The sequence below is a fragment of the Tachypleus tridentatus genome, unplaced genomic scaffold, assembly GCF_004210375.1.
Source record: "Tachypleus tridentatus isolate NWPU-2018 unplaced genomic scaffold, ASM421037v1 Hic_cluster_2, whole genome shotgun sequence".
Classification (NCBI taxonomy): domain Eukaryota; kingdom Metazoa; phylum Arthropoda; class Merostomata; order Xiphosura; family Limulidae; genus Tachypleus; species Tachypleus tridentatus.
The window spans coordinates 22,027,575-22,054,161 of record NW_027467782.1 but is presented as its reverse complement, the minus strand read 5'-3'; the positions used below and the strand labels follow the sequence as shown (position 1 = coordinate 22,054,161).

At 33.2% G+C, this 26,587-nt stretch overlaps 2 protein-coding genes across 2 annotated transcripts; both read left to right on the top strand.

Annotated features, from left to right (window-relative positions):
• The first annotated feature begins 363 nt into the window (after positions 1-363).
• LOC143242222 (sodium- and chloride-dependent GABA transporter 2-like) lies at positions 364-4,806 on the top strand. Its single transcript, XM_076485590.1, has 3 exons — positions 364-2,907; positions 3,952-4,215; positions 4,577-4,806. The coding sequence occupies exons 1-3, from the start codon at positions 2,886-2,888 to the stop codon at positions 4,804-4,806; spliced, it is 516 nt and encodes a 171-aa protein (XP_076341705.1). The 5' UTR covers positions 364-2,885.
• Positions 4,328-26,069, top strand: LOC143243376 (sodium-dependent proline transporter-like). The gene is made up of 6 exons (XM_076487240.1): positions 4,328-4,453; positions 4,577-4,802; positions 6,805-6,936; positions 8,293-8,396; positions 8,579-8,707; positions 25,933-26,069. Exons 3-5 carry the CDS (start codon positions 6,856-6,858, stop codon positions 8,601-8,603), a joined length of 210 nt encoding a protein of 69 aa, XP_076343355.1. The 5' UTR covers positions 4,328-4,453; positions 4,577-4,802; positions 6,805-6,855; the 3' UTR covers positions 8,604-8,707; positions 25,933-26,069.
• Positions 26,070-26,587: the final 518 nt, after the last annotated feature.

Here is a 26,587-nt window from a genome sequence, read left to right as displayed (position 1 = left end):
TAATTTCACACTCCAATGTACTTGATTGTATATTTTGTACAAATGGTTCTGTACTTTGAGTTTAATTGAGACGTTAGGTGATAATTAGAAAAGAAAATATTGAAATATCGGAAATAACACGATTTGTTTTGTGTATGTTTGTTATCAACATACACTTGTAATTTAGTGTTCAGTGAATATTGTTTTTACATTTTCAAACCTTATAAATAGTATGTAAATACAATTATTTTCCCTTTATTATATTAGATTACTGAACACTTCACGTTTATGAAGATATTTGATAAATTTAATAATTTTCTGATATTGCAATTTACCCTTACACGGACAATAAATAAATAGTTTATTTACGTTTAAAAGCCGAGATGTGTAATAAAAGATGTTATGTTTTATTTACAATTCAAAAATGTAGTTCCCTAACACAAAATATGAAAGTACTAACATCATATTTCTGAGCATACTTCTATGCATATTAATAAACAATGGAATGGTTTATTTCTAAATTAATATTTGTAGCTGCTGTGTGTTTGTGTATTTCATCCTCCGTATATGTAATGCAAAGACTACCATGCAGATTCCACATACAGATAGAATTGACGGTGAGTGATTTGACTTCGTACACGTGCAGGTAATAATCACAATAAATCTAATCTTACGATGAGTCTTTAATGTAGATTTCTGGTCCAGTGTCCTCCGGAGGTTCTACGGTAAGTCTACAAACTTATGGAGCTAAAATTCGGGTTTTGATTTCCCACGGTGAACACAGTCTGATTTTCCTCTATCACAAACAGAAATCAGTTCCTATACTAAAAACTACCAGTAGTATAGTAGAACAATACTGTATTAAAACATAGATTGCCGAGTGAACCAAGGAAGCCTTCAGAGTAAATATTATCAATAACTATCAGTAATAACAACAATACCATATTAGAACATATATTGTCGAGTGAACCAAGGAGGCCTTCAGAGTAAATATAATAAATAACTGTCAGTATTGACAACAATATCAGAATAAAATACAGATTGTTCAGTGATCTACAAAGGCCTTCGGAGTAAATAGTATAAATAATTACTTTAACTAAAAGATCAGTTTTCAGGTTTTATTATCAATTAATAGCAGTATAATATAGAAAAATATAAATCACGAAATAATATCAAATAGATATACAATTCAATATTAATAACTTAAGAAATAAACAATGTTCAGTCAGCATCCTTTAGAATATTATATAACACACGAGTATTAAGCCCGTGTTGTCTTGTGTTATACACAAAATTTAAATATTTATATTCTATTTATAAACAGCACACGAGTGTTATATCGGTGTTCTATACCATTATACACGATATGCAAGTGTTAACACTGTTCTCTACTATTGGCCAGGTGGTTAAGGCGCTCGACTGGTAATCCGAGCGTCGCGGATTCGAATCCCCGTCGCACCAAACATGCCCTTTCAGCCGTGGGAGAGATATAAAGTGACGGTCAATCCCGTTATTTGTTGGTAAAACAGTAGCCTAAAGAGTTGGTAGTGGGTGGTTATGATTAACTGTTTTCCCTCTAGTGTTACACTGCTAAATTAGTGCGGCTAGCGCAGATAGCCCTCTTATAGCTTTGCGCGAAATTCAAAACAAACAAATCAAACTATTTCGTTTGTCTCTTCACAACCAGTCTTTCCATTTACATCTTACTGTGAAGTCTCTCTTTAATTCTTACCTTAAATGCTATTATACAACTTAAGTTGGAAGTGGAAACATTATGTAATTTTATTTGAGATAAACAGATATCGATACAGATATTTGATTTGCGTTAAGAAGTGTCAGGCCTTTCGTTTGGCTTCCTAGTTATGGCTTCATAGGTATGGCTGGGGATTTAAAACGCTAGAAACCGCAAACCTGATACTATCTTCAAAGTTAACTATAAACAAAAATTTCCTTCCTGCTTGTGCCAAATTTTGTTTTATAGATATCTTGTCGTTTACCATTTTCGAAGTTTATTCTCTACATTATATAGGAATAAATTTAATGAACCAGCTTTATGTTTAGTTGGGAAATAGCTCAGTGAGTCGTTCTTTTTTTTTAAAAAAAGGAAATGGTATTAATTACATCAGCTGGCGAAGAATGACATTTTGGTATTAATGTATGTCTAACAGTAAGACACACCATTCTTTTTGTCCACCAGATTTTCATTTGAGGCCATGTATTAGATGACCTGACAGGTTTTGTTATGAAGCGAAAGACGTGTTTATTTTATATATCTCTGTTAATCAAATAAGATTCACATTTAGTATCGAAATGAAGCCGGCTTTGTTTTAACCTTAACCTAAAACATACAGAACAGTAAAAGAGGTACATGTACTTACTTTAAGTGTCTCAATTTATTTTATAACCACAATTTCAAGTTTCATAACTGTAAACACATTTGCAAGTGTTGTAGTGCTAGAGTTGACTAACAATTGTTCAAATTGTAATACTCAAAGGAATCAGGACAAATCGTCGCATTTTTTATAAACAAATCACTACACGTCATTCATTATTCGCACTTGTTGATAAACTCAACACTGAATGAATATTTTATCTCTACACATAGCCAATATCACTTCTCAGGTTACTGTTTTTTGTTCTCCAAACAACTGGAGGCCAACATTACACCTTAAGCGACTGCCTATTGATATTCTAACATATGGAAGGTACAATCAAATCGTAAGTAAATGTTCTTTTGTTGTTGTTGTTATAACGGTTAGAAGTGAACACTACACCTTAAGCGACTGCCTATTGATATCCTAACATATGGAAGGTACAATCAAATCATAAGTAAATGTTTTTTGTTGTTGTTATAACAGTTGGAGGTGAACATTACATCTTAGGCGACTGTATATTGTCATTTTAAAATGAGGAAGTCACCACCGCATCGTAAGTAACTAATTTTTTCATTTAACACCAAGAGGTTTTTAAGTGACTGATGTTTATATAAATAAGGAAACTGGAGTGAGATTTGTGATGTACGTTTTATTGAGACACAAACAGAACTGACCAACAAAACGACCTTCAGGTTTTTGATATTCGAACTTTTCTTTAACAGATCTGTCATGACGTCAAGGAAATAAAAATTTCTACGGGGCAAAACTCACTTAAGGATATATTAGGACTACTGTATTAACTAACTTAGGAAAAGAGTAGACGCACGGGACATGAACTTCACACAGCAACCGAACAACAAACAACAGAAAACACCTTTCTACTCTACTGTTCATGGTTTTTACTTACTGCTTGAGGCAGCAAGTCAACAACCAACCATTCAGTAGGAAGCGCCTCTAGCATAATTTTATTAAATCAAAGGGTGAACAAAATTAACCAATAAAGTGCAGAACGAAGAAATATCCTAATTTCTGACCAACCCTGGCTTTAATAAATGTACATAAGAATAAGAACGACTTTGCAATGTTGGAATTATTTTGTTAAATATATTGTCAGATTTAATATTATCTTTCTGAATTTCATTTCTAGATTTTTATGCTTGAAAGTTTGTTTAAGAAATTTAGAAAACTATATAAACAAAGAAGAAATTGTGGCAGTTTAAAATATAAAATTTTAACATACGAAACTTAAAAATGGATCTACTTGAATAAAACGTAAATATACATAAGTGACATCTCTTGGAACGTACAGTTACATAATGTATTTGATTGTACGGAATTAATGTCTCCCTAGATAAATTATTGTGTATATGTGCACATGAAAATGGTTTTAAATGAAACAATTTAGGGTGTGGGTGCACATAGAAGTTGTGTCTAATGGATTAAATGAAACAGAACATTTAAACAAATTTATTTTACTGGTTTTCTGAGGTGTGTTTATTTCTTCATCGCTTCAACTGTACATGTATATAACTGTATGCTTTTTCAACTATATATATATATACATATATATGTTCACAGCGTATTTTGTTTTCTACAGCATTTGTTTGTGTTAAAGTTATGTCCATGAATAAAGTATCTTCTGAAAATGAAACATCAGAAATCGTCAGTGTAGAAAATGGAGTGGAAATGATTACAATACCTGATGAAATGAACCAGTCGGTAACAAGTCCAGATAAGGAGAAAGAACCAGAACGTGGAGAATGGGAAGGAAAACTGGACTTTGTTTTAAGTTTTATAAACTACGCTGTCGGTCTTGGCAACATATGGCGATTTCCATACTTGTGTTATGAAAATGGTGGAGGTATGTGTCTTGTGGTTTAATCCAACATAATATACATGAAACCTTTACCTTACTAAATCTTAAATCGATGGTTCTAATGGATTATATGTTGTTGTTTGTTATTTAGGGGCATTTTTGTTTCCCTATCTCATCTGTTTAGTCTTGTGTGCTGTTCCTCTATTCTTCCTGGAAGTGGCCATTGGTCAGTACCTCAGCGTTGGTGGTATCGGGGTCTGGAATTTGATTCCTATCTTTAAAGGTAGTTATTGTTGTTTACTTCTAATGCCTTAGTATTTTTCACCTTTTTCGGATAAATATAACTCATACTTGTGTCTCGAATATGTTAACAGTTCTTATATTATGTAATCTATACTTTCACTAGGAATTGGCTTTGCTTCAATGGCCATCGTTTGTCTTTATAATATCTACCACGTGGTAATAATAGCTTGGACTTTATTCTACTTCGTGTTCTCAATGACGTCACCACTGCCTTGGGAATCGTGTGGTAATTGGTGGAACACAAAATACTGTATGAAAGAGGGAACCAACATCACGAATCTCAATATTACAGCCACCGAAGCAAAATCACCTGTAACCGAATTCTGGGAGTAGGTTTAATTTTTTATTTTTCAGATGAATTTATTATTTTCGATCAATAGATATGAGTCGTATTTGGATCTAGTGTTCTCAAAATATTGTTTTCTATGTATATATACACATATATATATTACAATGGGAGTACAATTAAATAACTATTTTCTATCAACATAATGTTATTATTTATTCATTTTCCACATTTGTACACTGGTTTTTAGTCCAGTTAACTGTTTACCAGTAATTTATATTTTCTACTTTAATTTATAAAAAATATATTGTCGATAGTCCAAGATGTTTAACTTGTCCAGCCACAATGGATTTTAAGATATATTTTATTTTAAGATATACCACTATGTAAAATGATAATATAATTTATTTACTAACTTATAATATATGTGGTTTAAGTATGTAGAACAAATAACTAATCCTTTACATTTAAGTTTCAATCTAGGAAGATCTCAGAGTAATAAAGATCTTCCCAATTGTATTGAAATTGATCCTATTAACAAACATTCATTTACTGATGTCAAAATAACTATCTTGGAAAATTATACAACGTAAATCTACTAATAAAAAGAGGAAAATATTTTGAAGAAAAAACTCCTTATTCTTATGAATTATACAATGATTTTCAAAACAAAACTGCTGAATCTTTAAATAAAATTATTTGTATTAGAATTTCAATTGAAATAAATACTTGTAATAGTAAAAAAAAAGAAGTAAAGGTGGCTTTCTAGTGGTATAACGGTTTTTCTGCAGACTTATAATGCAAGAAACAGATATCTCAATGTGTATCTTTGTGCTTAACAATGACAAAGTTAAAGGTAAAAATATAAAAAAATTGATTACTTTTGATAATTTGTATGAGAATGTAAGATACTTCTTTTAGCAGATATGTTAACAGCTAAAATTAATAATAATAGAAGTTTTTTATATAAATGATAGAAAATTTAAATATTTGTAAAATAATTGTTAAATTTTGAATTTAAACATCTTTCTATTAAAAGTTTACTGTTAAATTTTGTTTAATATCATTTTTTAAATAAAAGAGTGGAGGTTGGAAATTTTAACTTTTAGAATTTTTAGGATGCTTTTATTTCTACGATTATTTTGCATGTGGAGGTTGTATCTGAATATTAAGCGTAACTGCCTTCTCACAATTGGCTGCAGCCCTATGAAAGGCAGTAGGAGTTGAGATATTACGTTTGTAAGCACTCAAATTCTAACCCTTAAATGATTTTACATACCTGCTGACTAGTCTGACATCAGTGTCTGGATTTTATCTGATACAATAATGTAATGACCACTTACATTATTTGTTGTGATTCATGGTTGAGAAATAAGATTAATAATTCAAAATAACTGTTTAATTTTAATTCTGTTATAATGTTTGTTATATATATATTTTATGGAAGTTGGTTAAAAATACAAGCACATCATTCAAAGTCATTATACGTAAAAAGGTTATTGTTCCAGGGGAAGCACACTTCCTCCAGAGGTACACATGTTTTAATTAGTGAAGTTTAGAAATAGTGTTTCAAAATTATTTTGCGTGTGAGTCACTATTCTCACAAACTACCATTGCCTTTGTTTCTCTTCCTTTTCACAATATGAGCTTAGTGATTTCAGTACAATATGTGTCAGCGTGTAGAATTCTGTTCAAAACAGATGATGCTTACTGTAGCTACATCTAGGAATAGGCTTAACTAACAATGACTGTAATAATAATGGACACCTCATGTGCCAGTTTATGATGCACCATCTACCTTGTGAGAATTTTACCCAGTTAAACTTGTTATTGTTAATCTAGTAAGATAAAATTTAGGACATATATTTCTAGGTATAATTGGTTTTTAAATAACCTTTGTTTCTATTATTGGCTTGAAAGGTACTTATAATACCATAGTAGACAGTTTTATCATTTAATACTCAAAAATTAAAAATTATGAAACCCTAACTGAAGTTAGCTCAATAGTACATTTCAATAAAACAGTTTTTATTACTCTTTTGAAGGCGTCGAACATTACAGATTACTTCGGGATTACATACTTGGGAGGTGAGAACATGGAACTGAGTTTGTGTTTGTTACTTGCCTGGTTTCTGGTTTATTTGGTCATCTTGAAAGGACTACAGAGTAGTTGCAAGGTGAGATTTAAACTAAAATAAAACTTGGAAACAAAAGAAAAAGGAAGGATTGTATAAAACAGTGTTACAATAATCACAAGGAAAGATAACCTAATGACATAAAAATACCCTTTCAGTTATCATAAGAAAACATCACCTGATGACATAAAACACCATTACAGTAATCATAAGAAAACGTCCCCTAATGACATAAAACACCATTACAGTAATCATAAGAAAACATCACCTAATGACATAAAACACCATTACAGTAATCATAAGGAAACATCACCTAATGACATAAAACACCATTACAGTAATCATAAGAAAACATCACCTAATGACATAAAACACCATTACAGTAATCATAAGAAAACATCACCTAATGACATAAAACACCATTACAGTAATCATAAGAAAACATCACCTAATGACATAAAACACCATTACAGTAATCATAAGGAAACATCACCTAATGACATAAAACACCATTACAATAATCATAAGAAAACATCACCGTTTATTTAATCCAATAATCTTTAATGTTTCTAGCATTAATTATTTCATTTCTTTGGACTATTTTACTTCATTATTTGTTTATTGTTTACAGATTATTAAGGTGTCAGCAGTCACTCCATACGTCATTCAAATCATTCTTCTTATTCGTGGAGTGACGTTAGATGGCGCTGGAGACGGACTACTTTTTTACATTACTCCAAAATTTGATAAACTTTTGGATCCCAAGATTCGTTTATGTTATTGTTATTACATGCATATAGTAATATTATTGTTATTATATTCATATATAAATGTTGTTGTTATTACATTCATATATAAATGTTATTGCTATTACATTCATATATAAATGTATTTGTTATTATATTCATATATAAGTGTTATTGTTATTACATTGATATATAAATGTCATTGTCATTATATTCATATATAAATGTTATTTTTATTATATTAATATACTAGTGTTATTATTATTACATTCATATACGATATAAACACTAGAAAATATTAATGTTAGATGTTAAAGGTTGTTGGACAGAACCAATGGCATATTCTTTTACCACCGAATAGTGGGATTAACTGTATATTTTAATGCCCTGACGCTGAAGACAAACACTAACAACCAGGCTGGGCAACAAATAAAACTTCCCATCTAATGTAACTGTAGTTTACGTCTTTAGTGAAAACAGTGTCATTGTTAATCAGTAACTGTCAAGCGACTTTTTTTCCGTTTATTTGCTATCAAGCTCTAATACTAGTTAATAATTCTTTAATCAAAACGTAACGAAACTAAATTAGTGTTAAATTTAAAGAAGTGAACTCTTTGTAATCAGTATTAATTTATTGTATTAATGTTATTAGGTCTGGGTGACAGCAGGAACGCAAGTGTTTTTCATTTTTGGTATTGGTTTCGGTTCCGTCGTAACTCTTGGAAGCTACAACAAGTTTAGCCACAACTTCTTCCGGTAACAAAAAAAAAACAATTTTTTTTTTGATTTGATTATTTAAGAATGATTCGCACAAAAATGTTCAATGTAATAATTCTCTGTACTCTGTATTCGTTATTCTTTCACTGTTTCTGTTTCCATGGATATTATTGTACACTTTGCACACATTCATTATTGTTTCTATATCTTTATTTCTACAGACGGATATATTCTGTATATTGTTAACCCTGCTACCAGCATATTTGCTGGTACTGTGATATTTTCCGTCTTCGGTCACGTGGTCTACATGAAAGGCGACGGGACTGAAGTTGCTGACGTTGTGAAGTCCGGTAAGATAATTCAGTCTTCTTGTGCTTCAGTTGTTTATATAAACAGTAAAAGTTCTGTTTCTGTACTAAATCAACGTATACCAGAATATTTCAGAACAAACCTTATTAATATTTTCTTGAATCTTGGTTCTAAAACATTTAAAATGAAACGTCTATTGGTAAGTTACAGTGTATCAACATCTTAATATACACTAAGTATTATCAGACAGTGACCTGCTGTGTTATTTTCAGAGTACAAACACGGTCCTTGTTTAGATATAATCTAACATGGTGTATTTTCTTCAGGTTCAGGGTTAGCTTTCCTTGTTTATCCAGAGGTTGTTTTACAGTTGCCACCTCCCCCTTTATGGTCAATTGTGTCCTTCCTCATGCTGTTAATTCTTGGAATTGACAGCCAGGTGAGCAGATAATATGTTGATGTGTGTTATTTGATAGCCAGGTGAGCAGATAATATATTGATGTGTGTTATTTGATAGCCAGGTGAGCAGATAATATATTGATGTGTGTTATTTGATAGCCAGGTGAGCATATAATATGTTGATGTGTGTTATTTGATAGCCAGGTGAGCATATAATGTGTTGATGTGTGTTAATGTACGTCAACATTGTGAAATATTCAGAGACTAAACACTGTCTTTCGTTTTTGTTTCAAATTTATACGTTTCTCTTATCGTTTGCTTGGTGGGAGTTTTAACGTCTTGTGCATGGCTCAACGTATGGAATCTCCTTGGAAGTGAAATAAACAATTTCAGCAGTATAAAAACGTGAGTAATGTTAACGTGCGGGTGTTATTTAGTACGTCCGTTACATTTTACCCAATTACACATTTCAACGAAGAACAAGATATTTTCGAGAGAACCGATAGGTATGGGGAAAACAATTAGCAAGTTGCGACTGTTTTTTGGGATTTAGAAATTTTGTCAATGCTGGCCAATGAACGTAAGGCTAGTACGTGAAATTTGTAAAACTTGTAGTTGATGAAATGAAAGGATATCATTGTCATTAATTACACTGACAACCTGAGTAGTAACATGAGCTAACGGTAGAAGCTACGAACTGTTTTATTCCATGACTCCCATATATTATTCCCTGGTGTGCGTGTAACACACAGAAACTTATAACTTAAAACGTCCTCTCACGCAAGATGAAGTATTACGTTATCAAACTAAATAATAACACGTGTGTTTGAAACTTTATTATATAAAACATTAATTCAGTAAATATATATACACTGCTGGGCAAAATCTTAAGGCCAATTAACATCAGGAGAAAATATGCATTTTGCGTTGTTAGACTCAACCACTTATTTGAGTAGAGCTACAAAAGATGAAAATAAGAAAAGGGAAAATAAAAACTGTTTAGCATTTAATAGGGAAAATGTGAACACACTATGAAATTAACCTAAATACTAGCTGGTCAAAAGTTTAAGACCATACCAAAAAGAAGTCCTAAACAGGGTAGGAAATGCCCAATAAGAGGTCTCAGTAGTGAGTTGCACGGCCGTCATTGCGAATAACTGCAAACATTCGCTTTGGCATGGTCGATATAAGATTTCGCAGAAAGCTGGCTGGTATATTATTCCAAGTGGTGAAGATGGCTTGACGAATATCATGCACTGTTTGAAATTGACGTCTATTTCTATAGATTTTTCTTGTCATCTACCCCCAAACATTTTCAATTTGAATTCAGTTCGGGCAAGCACGCTGGATGGTCCAAAAAAATCACGGGCATTGTGGATTGCAGCATTGTTCTGCTGAAAGACCCGGTTATTTCCACACAACCGGGGGCCTTCAGTCAATAAGGATGCTCTCTCCAACATGCCAATGTAGCCAGCTGCTGTTAGACGCCCCTGTATAACCTGAAGCTCTTTGTTCCATGGAAGAAGAAAGCACCTCAGATCATGATGGAACCTCCTCCACTGTGTCGTGTAGAAAATTTCTCTGGTGTGATATCCTTATCGTGCCAGTAACGTTCGAAGCCATCTGGACCATCCAGGTTAACTTTTTTCTCATAGAAAAACAAACCATTCTTCCACTTTTCTACGTCCCGTGTTTGGTGCTTTTCAGCAAAATGTAACCGAGCTGTTTCGTGGTGTGGAAGGAGGCGTGGCCTTTGAAGACGTTTACGATTTTTAAAGCATTTCTCTCGTAGATGCCATCTTATTGTTCTTGAGCTGCATTCTCTGTCCGTAAGGACCTTAATCTGGTTCGACGATCGGCTATTGTCTTGCCGGACAACCCGTCGAATCCTCCTGCTCAACGCCGGCGAAATGTTCTTGGGCTGACCACTCAAAATTCTCGTTCCGTATCCCTCAGGATCTTTTAAGAAACTTGCAACAGCAGTTTTACTGCGCCCAGTCTCACCAGCGATGGCATGTTGAGAGATACCTTAATTTTGCAGCTCGACAATGCTGCCACGTTCAGACTCTGCCAACTTTTCACCTTTGCCATGTTTTTTACCCAATGTGTGACACAGGAGATGTGAGTGGGAAATGTTGACAATACTAATGCTTGAACACAAATGACTAAATTTCGTTACGTGTTTACCGATTAACGCTTCGTTTTAGTACGGTCTTAAACCTTTCACCAGCTAGTATTTAGGCTAATTTCATAGTGTTCTTATTTTCCCTATTAAATGCCAAAAAAGTTCTTTTTTATTTTCCATTTTCTCATTTTCATTTTTCGAAGCTCTACCCAAATAAGTGGTTGAGTTTAACAACGCAAAATACATATTTTCTCTTTTGTTCATTGGCCTCAAGATTTTGGCCAGCAGTGTACATATAAAATTTATATAGGTCTGTCTAACTATGTTATTAAGTTACTTTAATCTGTATGTTATGACAACATGTGTACTCATATTGGTCAGTTTTGGTTTTTCATTCTGCACTGTGGAAGTTTTAATAACAGGAACTGTAGACGAATGGGCGTCTCTTTTGAGATGTCAACCTCCTTGTACACATTGTACCAACTGTGCATTAATACATAAATCTGTAGCAACAACATAAATTTCGTATTAAAGTATGTATAATGATATACATATCAACTTCAGGAGTAAACTTTATTGAATAAATAAAGAACTGAACCACACACTACATCACACTTGTTTATACTTAGAAGTTTCAATTGAATGCCAAATGCATATATATATCAGTATCTCGAGATAACAAATCAACTAACAAGTTATGTGTCCATATATTTATATATGTTAAACCTCTGTCAAGTAAAGTAAGAGTTTCTTAATGATTGTTTCACTATACAGAACAACAGTGTTTTGTATCGTTTTAATAATTATTTGTTTGATTTTGTTCACAGTGGACTCTTTTTTTGTCTAACGGAAAAACTTTTCATCTTGTATGCAGTCAGCTAAATCTTTGATTTAAAGTAATCCTACATGATTTAAATATTGTTTGTTATTTATTACGAACTAAATTTTTTTCATAATTTATCAGGTCATCCCATAAGTGATGCTCGAAATTTCAATACAGAAAGTGCATCATCATTTCTGTCTTTGTAGAAGGCTTTAATGACTAAAATATGTCGTAGGACGTGTATAAAAATCTTCAGACAAATAAAATAAACCATCACAACTCCACTTTTTCAGATCATTTATCAAATAAACCATTATGAAGATGAATGTGTCTGAAGAGCACATTAGGCATATAATGGTTTATGAGTTTAAAAAAGGGCAATAGTACAGCAGAAACCACAAAAAAACATTCAAGGTGTTTATGGTGCGAATTCTCTCAATCAGGACTTCCCAACCGGTGGGTCGCGAATCCCCAGGGGGTTCGCGAAGCTTTGGCAGGGGAGTCGCGTGGCCTTGTTAGAAGTAGCTTGGGATAACATTAATTTTATTTCATCAATAACATTTTCATGCTCTTACATTTTTTTTTGTTTCGGTGCAAAGCAAAACGTGTGCTACGTTAGTTCAATGTCATAAGGTGATATTATGGGTGTATGTATGCGTGCCTGTGAGTGAATGTGTATGTGTCTGCAACTGTATGTATGTGTGTACTAGTGAGTAGCGAGTATGTGAGTGTACGCGCATGTACGTATGCTTGTGTGTCTGTTTAGCTGTGATTAAGTGTGTGTGTACTTGCCGTCGACACGTGAGTCACATGTCCGTTGCTGATTGGTGGATGACGAATCGCGCGACTGGCCACGCTCCCTTCCCTCCCAATACTTACCCCATCACTACTCTACCTCCACCCCCCACAAGTAGTCAGTGTAAGATCTACAGTTGCCAAAGCGTTCATTATTCAACACTTTTATTTTATTTTAACAAGGAGATAAGTAAGCAGTAGATGTGAGTTGTGTCCATGGCTAAACGGCGCAGATACTCAGAATGCTACCTCAACATTGGCTTCACCACTGTGCTCGCCAACGACGGCATCGAGAAACCACAGTGTATTTTGTGCCATGCTGTCCTGAGTGCAGAGTCAATGAAACCATCAAAACTCAAGCGTCATCTCGAGATGAAACATCCAGAACACGCAAAGAAAGGTTTGGATTTCTTCAAACGGTGTGAACGGTGTCTTAAAAGCCAAAGAATCGATAGAAGTGGGTCGTTTCAGCAGCAGAGTGCAGCCGTAGTAGCTTCATATGAGATTGCATTCGAAATTGCTAAACAAAAAAAGCCTCACACGATTGGAGAAACACTTCTTAAACCCTGCATGATGAAAGCAGCAAATCTTATTCTTGGAGAAGCCAGTGCAAAGAAGATGCAGCAAGTATCTCTGTCAAATAATACTATACAGAGGCGCATTTCTAAAATGTCTATGGATGTGAAGGAACAGGTTTTGACTGAAATCAAGGGTTCCCCTTTGTTCTCTTTTCAGCTCAACGAGTCAACAGATGTAAGTTCATGTTCTCAGTTGCTTGTCTTCGTGAGATACATTAATTCAAGTGACATCAAAGACGAATTCTTATTCTGCAGTGCACTTGAAACAACAATAAAAGCTGATGATGTCATGGAAAAGTTTCAACTTTTTTTTTTCAAGACGAAGATCTTCAATAGGAAAACGTGTGTGGGTTTGTACGGATGGGGCACCGGCTATGCTGGGATCGAAATCAGGATTCCAGTCTAGAGTGAAGAAGCTAGCACCTCAAGCAAGGGCATCCACTGCATGATTCACCGATATGCTCTCGCCAGTAAGACTCTCCTGCCTCTCTGCAGGAAGTGCTTGAATCTGTAATCAAAATTGTAAATTATGTGAAGACTCAAGCACTCAACACTCGCCTTTTCAAAGAACTATGCAAAGACATGAATGCTGACCACGAACTCCTTCTCTTATACACAGCAGTACATTGGTTGTCGAAAGGAAACGTTATTAATCGTGTCTTTGAAATGAAAGATGAAATAAAGCTATTCCTGGAGACTCAAGAAAGGAAAGATCTTGTAGCTCACTTCGAAGATGAAGCATGGAACAAAAGGGTTGCGTAACTAGCCGACATTTTTTACCAGCTGAGCAAGCTCAATTTAAAGCTTCAAGGAAGGGAAACACATGTTCTCCTTTTTCAAGATAGTCTTCAGGCCTTTGTTTCCAAACTGTAGAACTTGTGTCGGAAAACCAATCTTGGAAATATCGCTATGTTTGAAAAACTTTGTGGAGTGACGGATGAGTCTCAGATCCAACTGGATCAGTTCCTCAAGGATGAGATAACCGAACATCTTCAGTCTCTAGAAAAGGAAATCGAGCGTTACTTCCCTGAGCTATCACAGGAAAAGGAGGCCCTGGTAAGGAACCCACTTTGTACTGAACTTGATGTATCCAGCATCCCAGATGATATCCAAGATGAATTTCTGGATCTAAAGAACGACTCTTCAGCTCGTGATCTCTTCAAGGTGAAATCCGTGACTCAGTTCTGGTGCGCTATGTATCAGTCATACTCCAAAGTCAGCATGATAGCTTTACGTGTCCTTGTTCCATTTGCTTCTACCTACTTGTGTGAGACAGGATTTTCCACTCTTGTCAATATAAAAACAAACAATAGGAACAGATTGGATGTTGGAGATGACATGAGACTGGCTCTAAGAAACGCTGGGCCACGAATTTGAAAGCTTGCTGCTGAAATGCAACATCAGGCATCTCACTTGCTGGGTTGGACAGCTGTTCAAACCTATGTTAATATTATTTTAAGAAATATATGTTCTTTTTGTGAATTCAGGTTGGACCAATGAGATTTAATTTGCTAATAAATAATTACAGAATTTTAAAATATTTTTTTAGATGTTTCTTTCCCTCTCCTTCACAGAAAATAAAAGAAAAATTAAGCTGCTGATAGTAAGCCCTAAGTAGGGGGTCACATGGGTTTCAAACTTTTAGGTAAGGGGTCGCGAGTGCCAAAAGGTTGGGAATCCCTGCTCTATATAGATACGCTTTTAATTTCCTGTTCATGTAATTCAAGTGTCTGGTTTAATGAATTCATTATAGTCATCTGTTCACCTATTAAATGAATCATTTCTCTGGATACTTGTCTTTGGTGTCATACTTTCTTGTTTAATTCACGTAAATCATCTGTGGTTGCAGTTCCTAACAAAACTTTCAGGACATTTTCACCTGCCTCTATTAAACCACGTTTCTGTTGAGTCAGATCTGAAATCTAAACGCTATCTTTAATATCCTTTAATCCTAATAACAAATCTTCTATCTCAACAAGATATCGTCTAACTAAGATCTTATATTTCTGAATTAATCCTTCCTGTAAAATCCTCACTAAACGTAAAATACAACACGCAAAACAACTTACAGGCTCATTTTTATTTTGTTTTATAAAACAATTTTTTGTTATGTGGCCAACCTTACCCCATTTAAAACACTACAAGTCCTCGCACTTATTTTGTCCGTCTCGCCAGTTTACTGTTTAATTTGTACTCTTACTTATCATACTTATTACAGACTGCTTGTGCCTGTATATCTGTTGCTCTCTTGTTTCCTTGATTAATCTAATAAGGTTGCTCGTGGGGTATTGGATTCATTAACATCACTCAGAGCTCTATCGCTAAGCGACCTTTGCTCATACTCAGACTTTAGTGTATCTTGGATCATCATCTAATCTAAGTTCTACGTAATCTACTACCTTGCTCTTGTAGCTTATGTCCAAACACTCGAACAGACTCACCTTTTTCTTGATTCATATTTCGTAATTGTGCCATGATTGTGCTTGGCCTTTCTCGTTTACCATATTCCTCTGTCAGCATACGTGTTACAAACTGAAAATCTACAGTTTCACGCTACGCAAACAACTAATTCTGCTGTTCTATCGACGTGGTTTGGTTTGAATTTCACGCAAAGCTAAAGTATGTGTTGATAAACCAGGAAGCTACGGACAAAAAGAAAAGACAGAAATACATCACTTCTAATTGTACTACAGTTGGTCAGCTACAGAAATGATACACGTAGAGCATTGTTTCTAATATTGTATTTTTATATTGCACTGATTTCTGATTTGAGTGGCAATGAAGATATGGTGAATAATGGGAGATTTTTAATTTTATATCATTGGACTAAGTGATAAATATAAACCAGTATAAATAAAGAGAGCCAGCAAAATCATAATAAACAAATTTTATCACGAACCACAGCAGTGTTTCATAAAATGGATCACAACAAAACCGTATAGAATGTGACGACGAAAAACACCTTAAATAGTAAATATTCAATTCAGTTCAAACACTTTAAACCCTTTGTTGTTTATTACTAAGACTATACCTACATAAAAATTTGTAAAAAAGAAAAGCAGTACAAAACGACCCATTTAAAAATATTATATATAAGGTGAAAGAAGAATTATCAGCCCATAACAGATAAATATATTTATATGTAACATGTAGATATTAAATGCTTTCTACATTATACACTTGGTCACCTCTAGTGGCACAGTGGTACATCTATGAATTTATAACGCTAGACACCGAGTTTCGATACCCATGGTCCCCATGTAATTTTGTGTTTAATTCCAAACAGTCGGTGTTTTTAAGAAGCCAGCCCCTATATTATACATGAAGAGAAGTAGTAAATAAATCAATACACATGATATCAACTTTTATTACACACATCGTAGAATAATTACTTTAAAAGACAAGAAGAAATATTTATTGTGACATTTTAGTCTCATGTATTATTTGAAAGACTGCTATTGTACTTTTAAAATGTTATACTCACGTAGTGGAGGTTGTGTCTTGTATATAGTTTTCCTTTACTATACATACATAATGTCGTTACACGGCAGCTATTAATGTTCACTATATTCGCAAACAAATCTCCATCTGCAGTTTAACATTTTATATTTCAAACAAATGCGATCAAATAGTCAATAGTGCAGTAAATAATCACGAACCGTATCAACTAGGTATTAGTTATGTTTATTATCATTACAATGTATAAAGTTTGCTACCTTACCCAGTAATCTTTTGCCCATAATCCAGTATACAAAATAAGATAAGTAAAAACTGAGAATTTAAAAATCTGCAAATAGACGCCATAAAAGGATCAGGAAAGAAAGGTCATTTTGAACACACCAAATATAATTAAAGGTAAAAGTATGGAATCAAAATAAGGGTTTCTAGTTTCAGTAAATAATGTTTACAGTTTCTCCAATCCGGTTTCCTCGTTTTGTTTACAATCAATATTTGCATATTTTTAAATTCCCATTTTCATATTTATTTTGTCTTAACAAGTACAGCAAAAAATATAGTTTATTTGTCACAAAAGACAGTAGTTTTTACTGGAGAGTTCTGTTTGAAGTTCTTGTGAAGATCACCAGTAAGATTGGTTATATTGAGATACTCTTTAGACTCAGTTTGTTACTATTGTGTTCCAGACAGTAAATATCACGTTGTTCAGTCACCTTGATAATGTAAAACTTGTCCAAAGTGACTATCACTACCCATATGTTTATTTATTTGTGGATGTTCAGCCGTCCCTAATTTTGAAGTTAATACACTACAAATGAGGCAGCTTGTTAACATCATCCTCTGATAACTCTTGGACTACTCTTTACCATGGAATATAAAGATAAAAAGTCATAATATAATGCTTAGGAACAACAAGGGACTTGTGCAAAGCACCAAATAAATATAAATTAAACTCTACTTAAAAAGTAGCTTTTGTAAGATAAATATTAATTTTAAAGATAAACATATGTATATATACACTTTTTGTAAATGTAACCAAGGAAACCGGAACTAGATCGTTTTTGTTCATTTCAGTCAGAATTAATTATATTAATTACCAGTAATAATGTTGACGTAATAGATAAAAATCAAGATTGAGATGAACAAAGTGAATTATAAAGAAAACCAGCAACTCTGAGTGAGAAAATAACCATTGTAAGTACTTAAGGAAGACAGAAAAAACAAAAGGTTTTTTCTAGACTGACTCAAGTTAATCGCTATTAAAGAGTTTGAATATTGACCTTGTAACTGGTATAGTAGAGGACGTTGTTTGACTGACATTAGAAAGTGAACAACCGTCAGACAATTATCCTTTCACTAATCACTGAAAAAAACCTAACGGAAATACAGTTTCCTCCATGGGAAGAAGTCAAAACATCAGAGAAATGCCCTGCAAGAATGTTCTTTTGAAACGTGAATATGTCCAGCATGGCCAGGTGGCTGGGGCGGGCGACTTGTAATCTGAGGGTTGCGGGTTCGAGTCTCCGTCGAACCAAACATGGTTGTCCTTTCAGCCGTGGGAGCGTTATAATGTGATGGTCAATCCCACTATATGTTGGTAAAAGAGTAGCCCAAGAGTTGGCGGTGGGTGGTGATGACCAGCTGCCTTCCCTCTAGTTTTACACTGCTAAATTAGGGACAGCTAGCGCAGATAGCCCTCATGTAGCTTTGCGCGAAATTCAAAACAAACCAAACCACGTCAATTTAACTGTAACACGCACTATGCCTGCAACTGTATTTTTACATATTCAGATATAAAGAAACGAAAGAACAACTTCAACAATGTTTTAACATTTAAAGCGTTAAACGAAAACAACAACTAATTGACATAATTTTTATTTAAGAGAAAAAATTATTTCACTTTCCCTTACTGGCTTCACACACTACTGGAACTATAGAATAACTTCAGGCTCTTTGCATGAGAGCGTATGTGCGTGTTTTTTTACAGCAAAGCCATATCGAGTTATCTGCTGAGCCCACCGAGAGGAATCGAGCCCCTGATTGCATGAGGGAAATTTACATATTTTCAATGTACAATATTGTTGTACATTATTGGTTCATATAGATTTGAGTTATAGAAAACATGTGAAACACTGAGCGACATATTCTAATTTATTGTGGTTTCAAAGAAAAAATCTTATGTTTGGTTAAGTAATAAAAACTGAATCTTGTTCTGTTAGGAACGTGTTATCATTCATGTGGAAGTGCTGTTACAGCTAAAATATTCTTCTTTAACAGACGATATTCCAATTTATGGTTGTTTAGAACCAAATTCTAATTGGTTAACGTTGACAATGTTTTAATATCTTAATAAAACATATTTAGCATTCTTTCAAATTGTATATGAAAAATGTCTGTAAAATTATCTAACAAATATTGTGTAAAACCTAATCATATGCCACATAAGACAAAGAAACTTCCTTCTGTCAAGAACAAACAAACAAAAAACATGAAAAAGGTCACAATGATTTGTGGAGGAAACTGGAAGAGATGTTTTATTTTACAATATTTCATTTAAAGGTGAGGACAGAAGTTTAGTTAAAATAATTTATTTGCTATTCATTGAATTTGAATGTTATTTAAGCAAAAAAATGGCTTTTTAGGGTTTTGCAAAAGGGATTTATTTACACGTAACATTTGAAATTAAAATATATTAATAAGTTTTACTTTTCGCAAAATTGTAAAAATTATATTTAAAAGTTTGAAATAACGACAACTCTCTTAAACATGGATTTCAGTTTAAAATAAAATGCTCTAGTAGGTATTTAATTCGTTATTTTAGGCCAATCTATCTTTTCTATTGCTGGAAGTCTTGTACTTTCCCAAAAATGATGTTTTCTTCAATTGTAAAATAAAAGTTTATTTAGTACTTGTAGAAGAAAGTTCGTTAATTCTAAACTAGTTTTGTAGATACATATAAAATAATATTACACTGTCTTAGCAATAGGTACAGCACATAAGTGGAGAAAGATAAGGCTGATTATTTTATTCCTATAAGTGAACACTACACTCTTTGTTCCTCGGTGGTTTAACTAAAAGTTTACGGACTTACATTATCAAATTACACTGCTAAATTAGGGGCGGCTAGTGCAGATAACCCTCATGTAACTTTGCGCGAAATTCAAAACAAACAATTACAGTGATATATATCGAAACAGTTTAATTGTTTATTCGCTAACAGAGGGAGTTGTTAATACATATAGAGAACTCGATGAAACAAACATCGGAATTCCTCAGTATATCGTCTGCAGTTTGTGATTTGGTTCTATTTATCTCTCCCGTTTTTGTTTCTCTTTTATATTTGGTTGGATTTATACAAAGTTTCGTCTAAAGTATGATGTTATAGTTTGCGTTTAGTGGTGTGAGTCCGTAGATATACCGCTGGGGTCTCACTGACTGGTTAATACATCAGAAACCTTTTGACGTATTAACTATATTGCTAGTGTTTGACGAGAGGCCTCTTCAACGCCTGAGATGACATATGTAATGTGCCTAGCATATAACATATTCTCCTTTGCTTTCAATTATGCGTTCTTATAATTACCACAACATGAAAAGTATCTAAATGTTAATATACTAACTGGAAATAACCAGTCTCAGGATATAAGAAATTCTATGAACTGACTTCCCAGTTTTGTTAAACTGAAATAAGTTTTCCAGAATTTAAAATTCATTTTTTAACTTGCTATTTTTATTTTTCATATAAAAGTTTGTTCTATTGTTACTATGTCCACTACTATATAAACATTGATGTCTAGAGATAAAGGTTGCCAAACAGCGTGCTAGCAAGTGTTTGTGTGTACGTGTTTATTATATATTTGTATATCAGTTCCAAGAAAACACTATTTTAGTTTCACAAAAGTTAACATTTTACAAAACTAATATAAATGTTTGCCATTTTTAAAACAAAATGTATAAGCTATTAAACTTTCTATATAAAACCTTATATTTTTATAAATATTTTAATTTCACTAAACGTTTATTTTTTCGTGTTTTCAACTTTAAGGTAACAGGGTACCTGTTCCCATAAAGATGATACAAGTTGAAATATCCTGCAGTAACATAAAATTAATTACTAAATCACTCGCGGTTCTCAACTGCCTGTGATTTGTATGATTAGTCAGTAACTAAGGTTATACAAAGAATGTATTTTACTGCTTGATTCACTGAAATCCTATTTATCATAAACAACTAAGATGGTAACTGTAAGATTCCCTACGTGGACAAAACTTCCCATCACTTATTAATACATACCTTGAAACACATGAAAGTTTCTAACAGTTAATATTCTAACTACACTTAACTTTCCTATATATTCTACAATGAAACGTCATCATCATATCCTATTTCTTAATAAAAAAATTTTTAGTAATAATTTATGGATGTAATGATAACAAACTGATAATAAAAGAAAGTATATATATTATAAATGAAAGTTGAAGCCTCAGTAGATATTCAAACCCACTCCCACATACATTTGTTTCTTTGTAAATTGAAAGTTTTATAACTTCCTAAACACTGTATGTTTATATTAATATTTATAACACTGTTCATTGTATTATTATATTAATGTTTATACTAAAGATTGTTTAATTAATTAATTTTATTGATTTTTGTTGAAGATGAAATATGTGTAGTTCAAAACATTCATTACAGATGTTTACATATATTGCTAAGGCTCTACTATTCCTTGTCAGTTTTGTTTCTATGTTCTGATTGCTGGCAAAAAGTATTTCCATATAAGATTAAAATAAGCAAAAATAACACACACATCACAGTGTTAAGTAACAATGAAAACTTCCTTATTATTTAAACCAACAAGTTCCATTTTATATACTAGAGACAAATTCTCAGCTCATACTAATCCAGTACAGATGATAATCAGATGGTGCAAGGACTGGAAAATAAGGAGGATGTGGAAGTTTCTCCCAGTCTATCTCTTCAATCTTTACAAATGTGATCCTTGCTGTATGGGGCCATGCATTATCCTGGTGTAACACAATACATATACGATTGACCAAAGCAGGCCTCTTTCTTTTCAGTGCAACATTCAAATGCTCTAACTGTTGACAATAGAAGTCTGATGTAATCTTTAGATTGAGTGGCAGCAACTCAAAGTGGATCACACCAACGATATCCTACCAAATGCTTAACAAGGCTTTCCTAAGGTGGAGGTCCATTATGGGCTATGCTTTAGCCAGTTTACCTACACTGAGCCATTGTCTGAGACACTTAACATTTTTATAACATGTACATTTTTCATCTCCAGTTACTAAACTGTCCAAAAAAAAGCAAGGTATGTTCATGGAGAGAAGTGCAAATGTCCACTCTTGCTCCAAGGTTGGCTACTGTCAAATCATGTGGAACCCATTTTCCAAGTTTTGACACCGTTCCAAGCTGTTACAGATGATGGTGAACTGTCAAATGGTTTGAATTGAGCTTCTATTCTAGTTCTTCAACTGTTACAGCACAATCTTCATAAGTTGCTGCCAGCAGCAAGTCACCATTAAACTCAACAGGATGACTTGAACATGGACCATCACTTTAGTCACCCGATATGAACTTCTGAAACCACCTTCGACATTTTCTTTCATTGAGAGACTCCACACCTTGAATGTTTCCATGTAGTTTCTGCTGCACTATTGATTTTTTAAACTCATAAAGTATTATATGCCTAATGTGCTCCTCAGACACATCCATCTTCATAAAGGTTTATTTGATTAATGCTCTGAAAAAGTAGAGTTAAATTAATTTCTTTTATTTGTCTGAAGAATTTTATACATGTCCTACTACATATCTCAGTCATTAAAGCATCCTACAGAGACAGAAATGATGATGCACTTTCTGCATTAAATTTTCAGACAGTACTTATGAGATGACCTGATACAAATGCAGTTAAAAAGAGCCTTAATAACAAACTGTGTGATAAGTAAATTTTTATTGTTGAGTTACAAAAACTGACATGACTATCATGATACCTGTATCAGTCAGTAGACATGTGGGATCTGAAGATGTAATTTCAACACATTATTGTTTTAAACTTCCTTTTTTAACTACTGTTTTATCAAACAACATTTAAATCAACATAAATCATTGACGTTTACAAAACAAATTACATGTCAATGTGACAAACATCATTACCCAATTATTGCAAGGATATTCAGTCTAAATAAAACAAGGCCAAACTAAGAATGAACAATAAAAAGTAGCAATCAGCTTTTTTATAAATAATATAAAAATGATATGTATACTAAATAATTGCTTTTTTAAATTATTAAGTGATAGTAGACTCTGAAGTTAATTTGTAACATTATGTTTGTTTATATACATTTTGAACAATGTTCTAGTGCTTGTTCATTCTAGCAGACAATATTATAGTCATTTATTTATTCAAAAAAGTTTCTGTATATCTCACAAAACTAACAATATTTATACCAAAGGATATCACATCACCTCAAACAAAGTGGAGAGTATAATCAGAAGTACAGTATATAAAAACTTTTTATACACTTACTATTATTCTAGTCTAACCTTCTCCATAAATAATCCAGAGTGAGACAGAGCTATCTGAACTCCTCGTCTTAGATGAATCCAGCCTGAAAGGCTCAATTACTTTCTGGTATATTTTGTGTTATAAACTGTATATGATACATCATTTGTTAACATACATGAGTCTTTCATTAATAAAGTGTACAGTTTTAGGCATTATATATGCCAAAACGGCTTGTTTGGGTTGCGAAAATATCTTACGTAGAAGGTCGAAACGTTGTTCGCTCTTCTACATAAAATATTTTCTCAACCAAAATGAGCCGTTTTTGCATATATATTTCTCAACAAGTGGGTTTTCTCAACATCACTGAGTTTTAAGCATTATAGTAGCTAACTCAGTTTATTTTAATCAATACCAGCAATATTTAACTCTGTAATGCAATTAAAGGTAAACCACAAAAAAGTAAAGATTACCAGAACATTAAGTTATAAACTGTTTTTATTAGAAATTTTACGTGTTCTTTTTATTTTTAAAGGAAAATAGTCTTACGTCCGACAGAACCAACACACCCCATTACCAGAATCTGTCATATACACGAGTTTTTATCTTTAGTGGATGATGAATATGTTGTTATGTGTGGTGTTGTTAGCCAATTAAAAACGTCAGTAAAAAGGCCACAATGATATTCTATAACTAAACGGATAATCTTCTTCCTTAGTTCTTTATTTTTCAGAATAGAGATCAATCTATTCAAAACTTGCTTCAGTTACGATGGTAACACAAATTTATGTTTTTGGAACGAGTTCGATACAGGATTTGAACCTATACTTCATATCACAGTATGAGATCATGTGAGGGTTTGTTGGTCTTGGGCTTCGACGTACAGTAATGTAATACAGGAACGTAACAAAACAAAGCCCACTTTTGAAGTTACATTCGACCAAATTAAGAGTAGATTTAAAAATATATAACCTTTGGGAATGGCGTCTCTACGAATATTCAAGAAAACTTTAGATAAAGTCTTCTTGGTTTAACTCGTAAGCAAATAATTTTGAAGCTATTATTTGCTTCTGTCTTTATTGAAGTAATTTTTCGAATTAAAGTATTTGATTTTTATGGTTTAAAGATTGAAATCCAAATATGCTTTTAATTCTTCCTGCTTATGTTACAAGTGAAAAATGTAAAAATAAGACAGTAAATGACACGTGTGATATTTTTTCCTTTAATATTAATTATAAGGTAAATATAGCAGTAAGCAGTATGTTTCCACATTCAACTATACAACATTACCTAATCCAGTTGCCCTCAGTTATAGCTGCTATTGTAGGAGGCCCGGAATGGCCAGGTGGGTTAAGGCGTGCGACTCGTTATCTGACGGTCGTGGGTTCGCATCCCCATCGCACCAAACATGCTCGCCTTTTCAGTCGTGGAGGTGTTATAAGTGATGGTCAATCCCACTGTGCATTTGTACAAGAGTAGCCTAAGAGTCGGCGGTGGGTGGTGATGACTAGCTGCCTTCCTTCTTGTCTCACACTGCTAAATTAGGGACAGCTAGCACAAATGACCCTCGAGGAGCTTTGCGCGAAATTCAAAACAAACAAACAAACAATACAATCTAAAAACGTGTTGATTTAACAAGTGCAAAGTCTTGGCTAAAATCATGAGAATAATGTTTGAGATCACAGGACTTCAGTCTTTCCTAAATCTTTTCAAGAAAAACTATTTCTTTTGTTCTATCTTTCTGGGATAATTTTCTGGGTTACCATACAAGTGTTACATCAATACCTAATTATCATTTAATTACAAAACAAACGAAATTGAACAAAATAAACGCAACTCAATTGTAGATTTCCATAATTTCATGGATCGCTAAATATTAACACTGATATATTTCTGTAAACATTACAAGATATCACCTCAGCAATTTACAGTACCTTAGATATCATATAGGGACAAGCATGGCCTGATGGTTAGGCCACTCGACAACTCCCAACCTTTAGGTCGCGGGTTCGAATTGTATTGTTGAACATGCTCGTCGTTTTACTGGCCAAGAGTTGCTAATCTGTTATGTTGACTTCAATTTCTACTCTGTCATTCCTAAATTAGAGACAGATAGCGCTGGAAGCCCTCAAGCAGCTTTGTACGAAATTCAGCAAACAAAAGAAGAAATAAGTATGTAAAGCACATTTTAAAATAAATCTTAATTTTCTAACGTTATGTAGTAGATTATGATGTTAACGAAGTCGTAAATTACCCTCCACTTTTAAATGTCGCTCGTTCATGTGGCGAGGACTAATCAGTCGCACAGTGAATTGGAAAACGTAAAATTGAAAGCTTCATATTTAATAATGAACTAAATGGAAGTGGAACCAAATGGTGAAAGGTAAGACGAAAAATAATAATATCCTGTTAATAAAAGTTTTCTATCAGCACTACCGTTGACATTTTAAGTTTGACACAGTTTACATATTCTCTAAATCTTTGAAACTACTTTTAAGTTAACAAGAAATTTAAAGATAATTTGTATGACTGTTTATCTTCATATGTTTTTGTCCTTTCAGATCATATGATAATTGCTCAGAGAAGTTTTGCAGTGAGATGAAAATCTCGAACCAGGATTGAGCCTAAAAGTTTTAAACGTTTACCAAAAGGTGACGGGAAATCAAACCTTTGTACGTCATCACATCCGCCATTCTTGGTGAGTTTGAAATATTTTCGTGCGATACAGCTAAAACAATTTAACTTGTTTGATCACGGCAAAATATAAGACTACCGTCTCAACATGTGTTTTAAATATATTTGTTTTTTTTTTCCTGCTTCATATGTAAACAGTATTTGCATTTGTAGTTTTATTTATGCTTTAACCGGAGACTTCATGAGGCTACTCGTAATTTAGAAAATCACGTTTGCGATACTAGAATTTCTCTCGCACACAAACTGATAACCCGAACTTTTTTCTTTACGGATCAGAACATATGCATGTTATTTGTTTGTTTTTTAAGGGTAATGCAACCTTAATAAACATTTTGTAGGATTAAATACCTATCATGAGGTATATCAATACTTTTCTATTTTCTCTCTTCAAATTTAGTTGTTCAGTGCCTCATGTATTGTTTTACTTTAATTATCTGTTTGAGGAAAGAAGCATCATTTCGAATGAGAGTTTGGTTGTTAGATATCCAGCTTCTCTAATCGCTTTAAATTTCATAGAGCAAC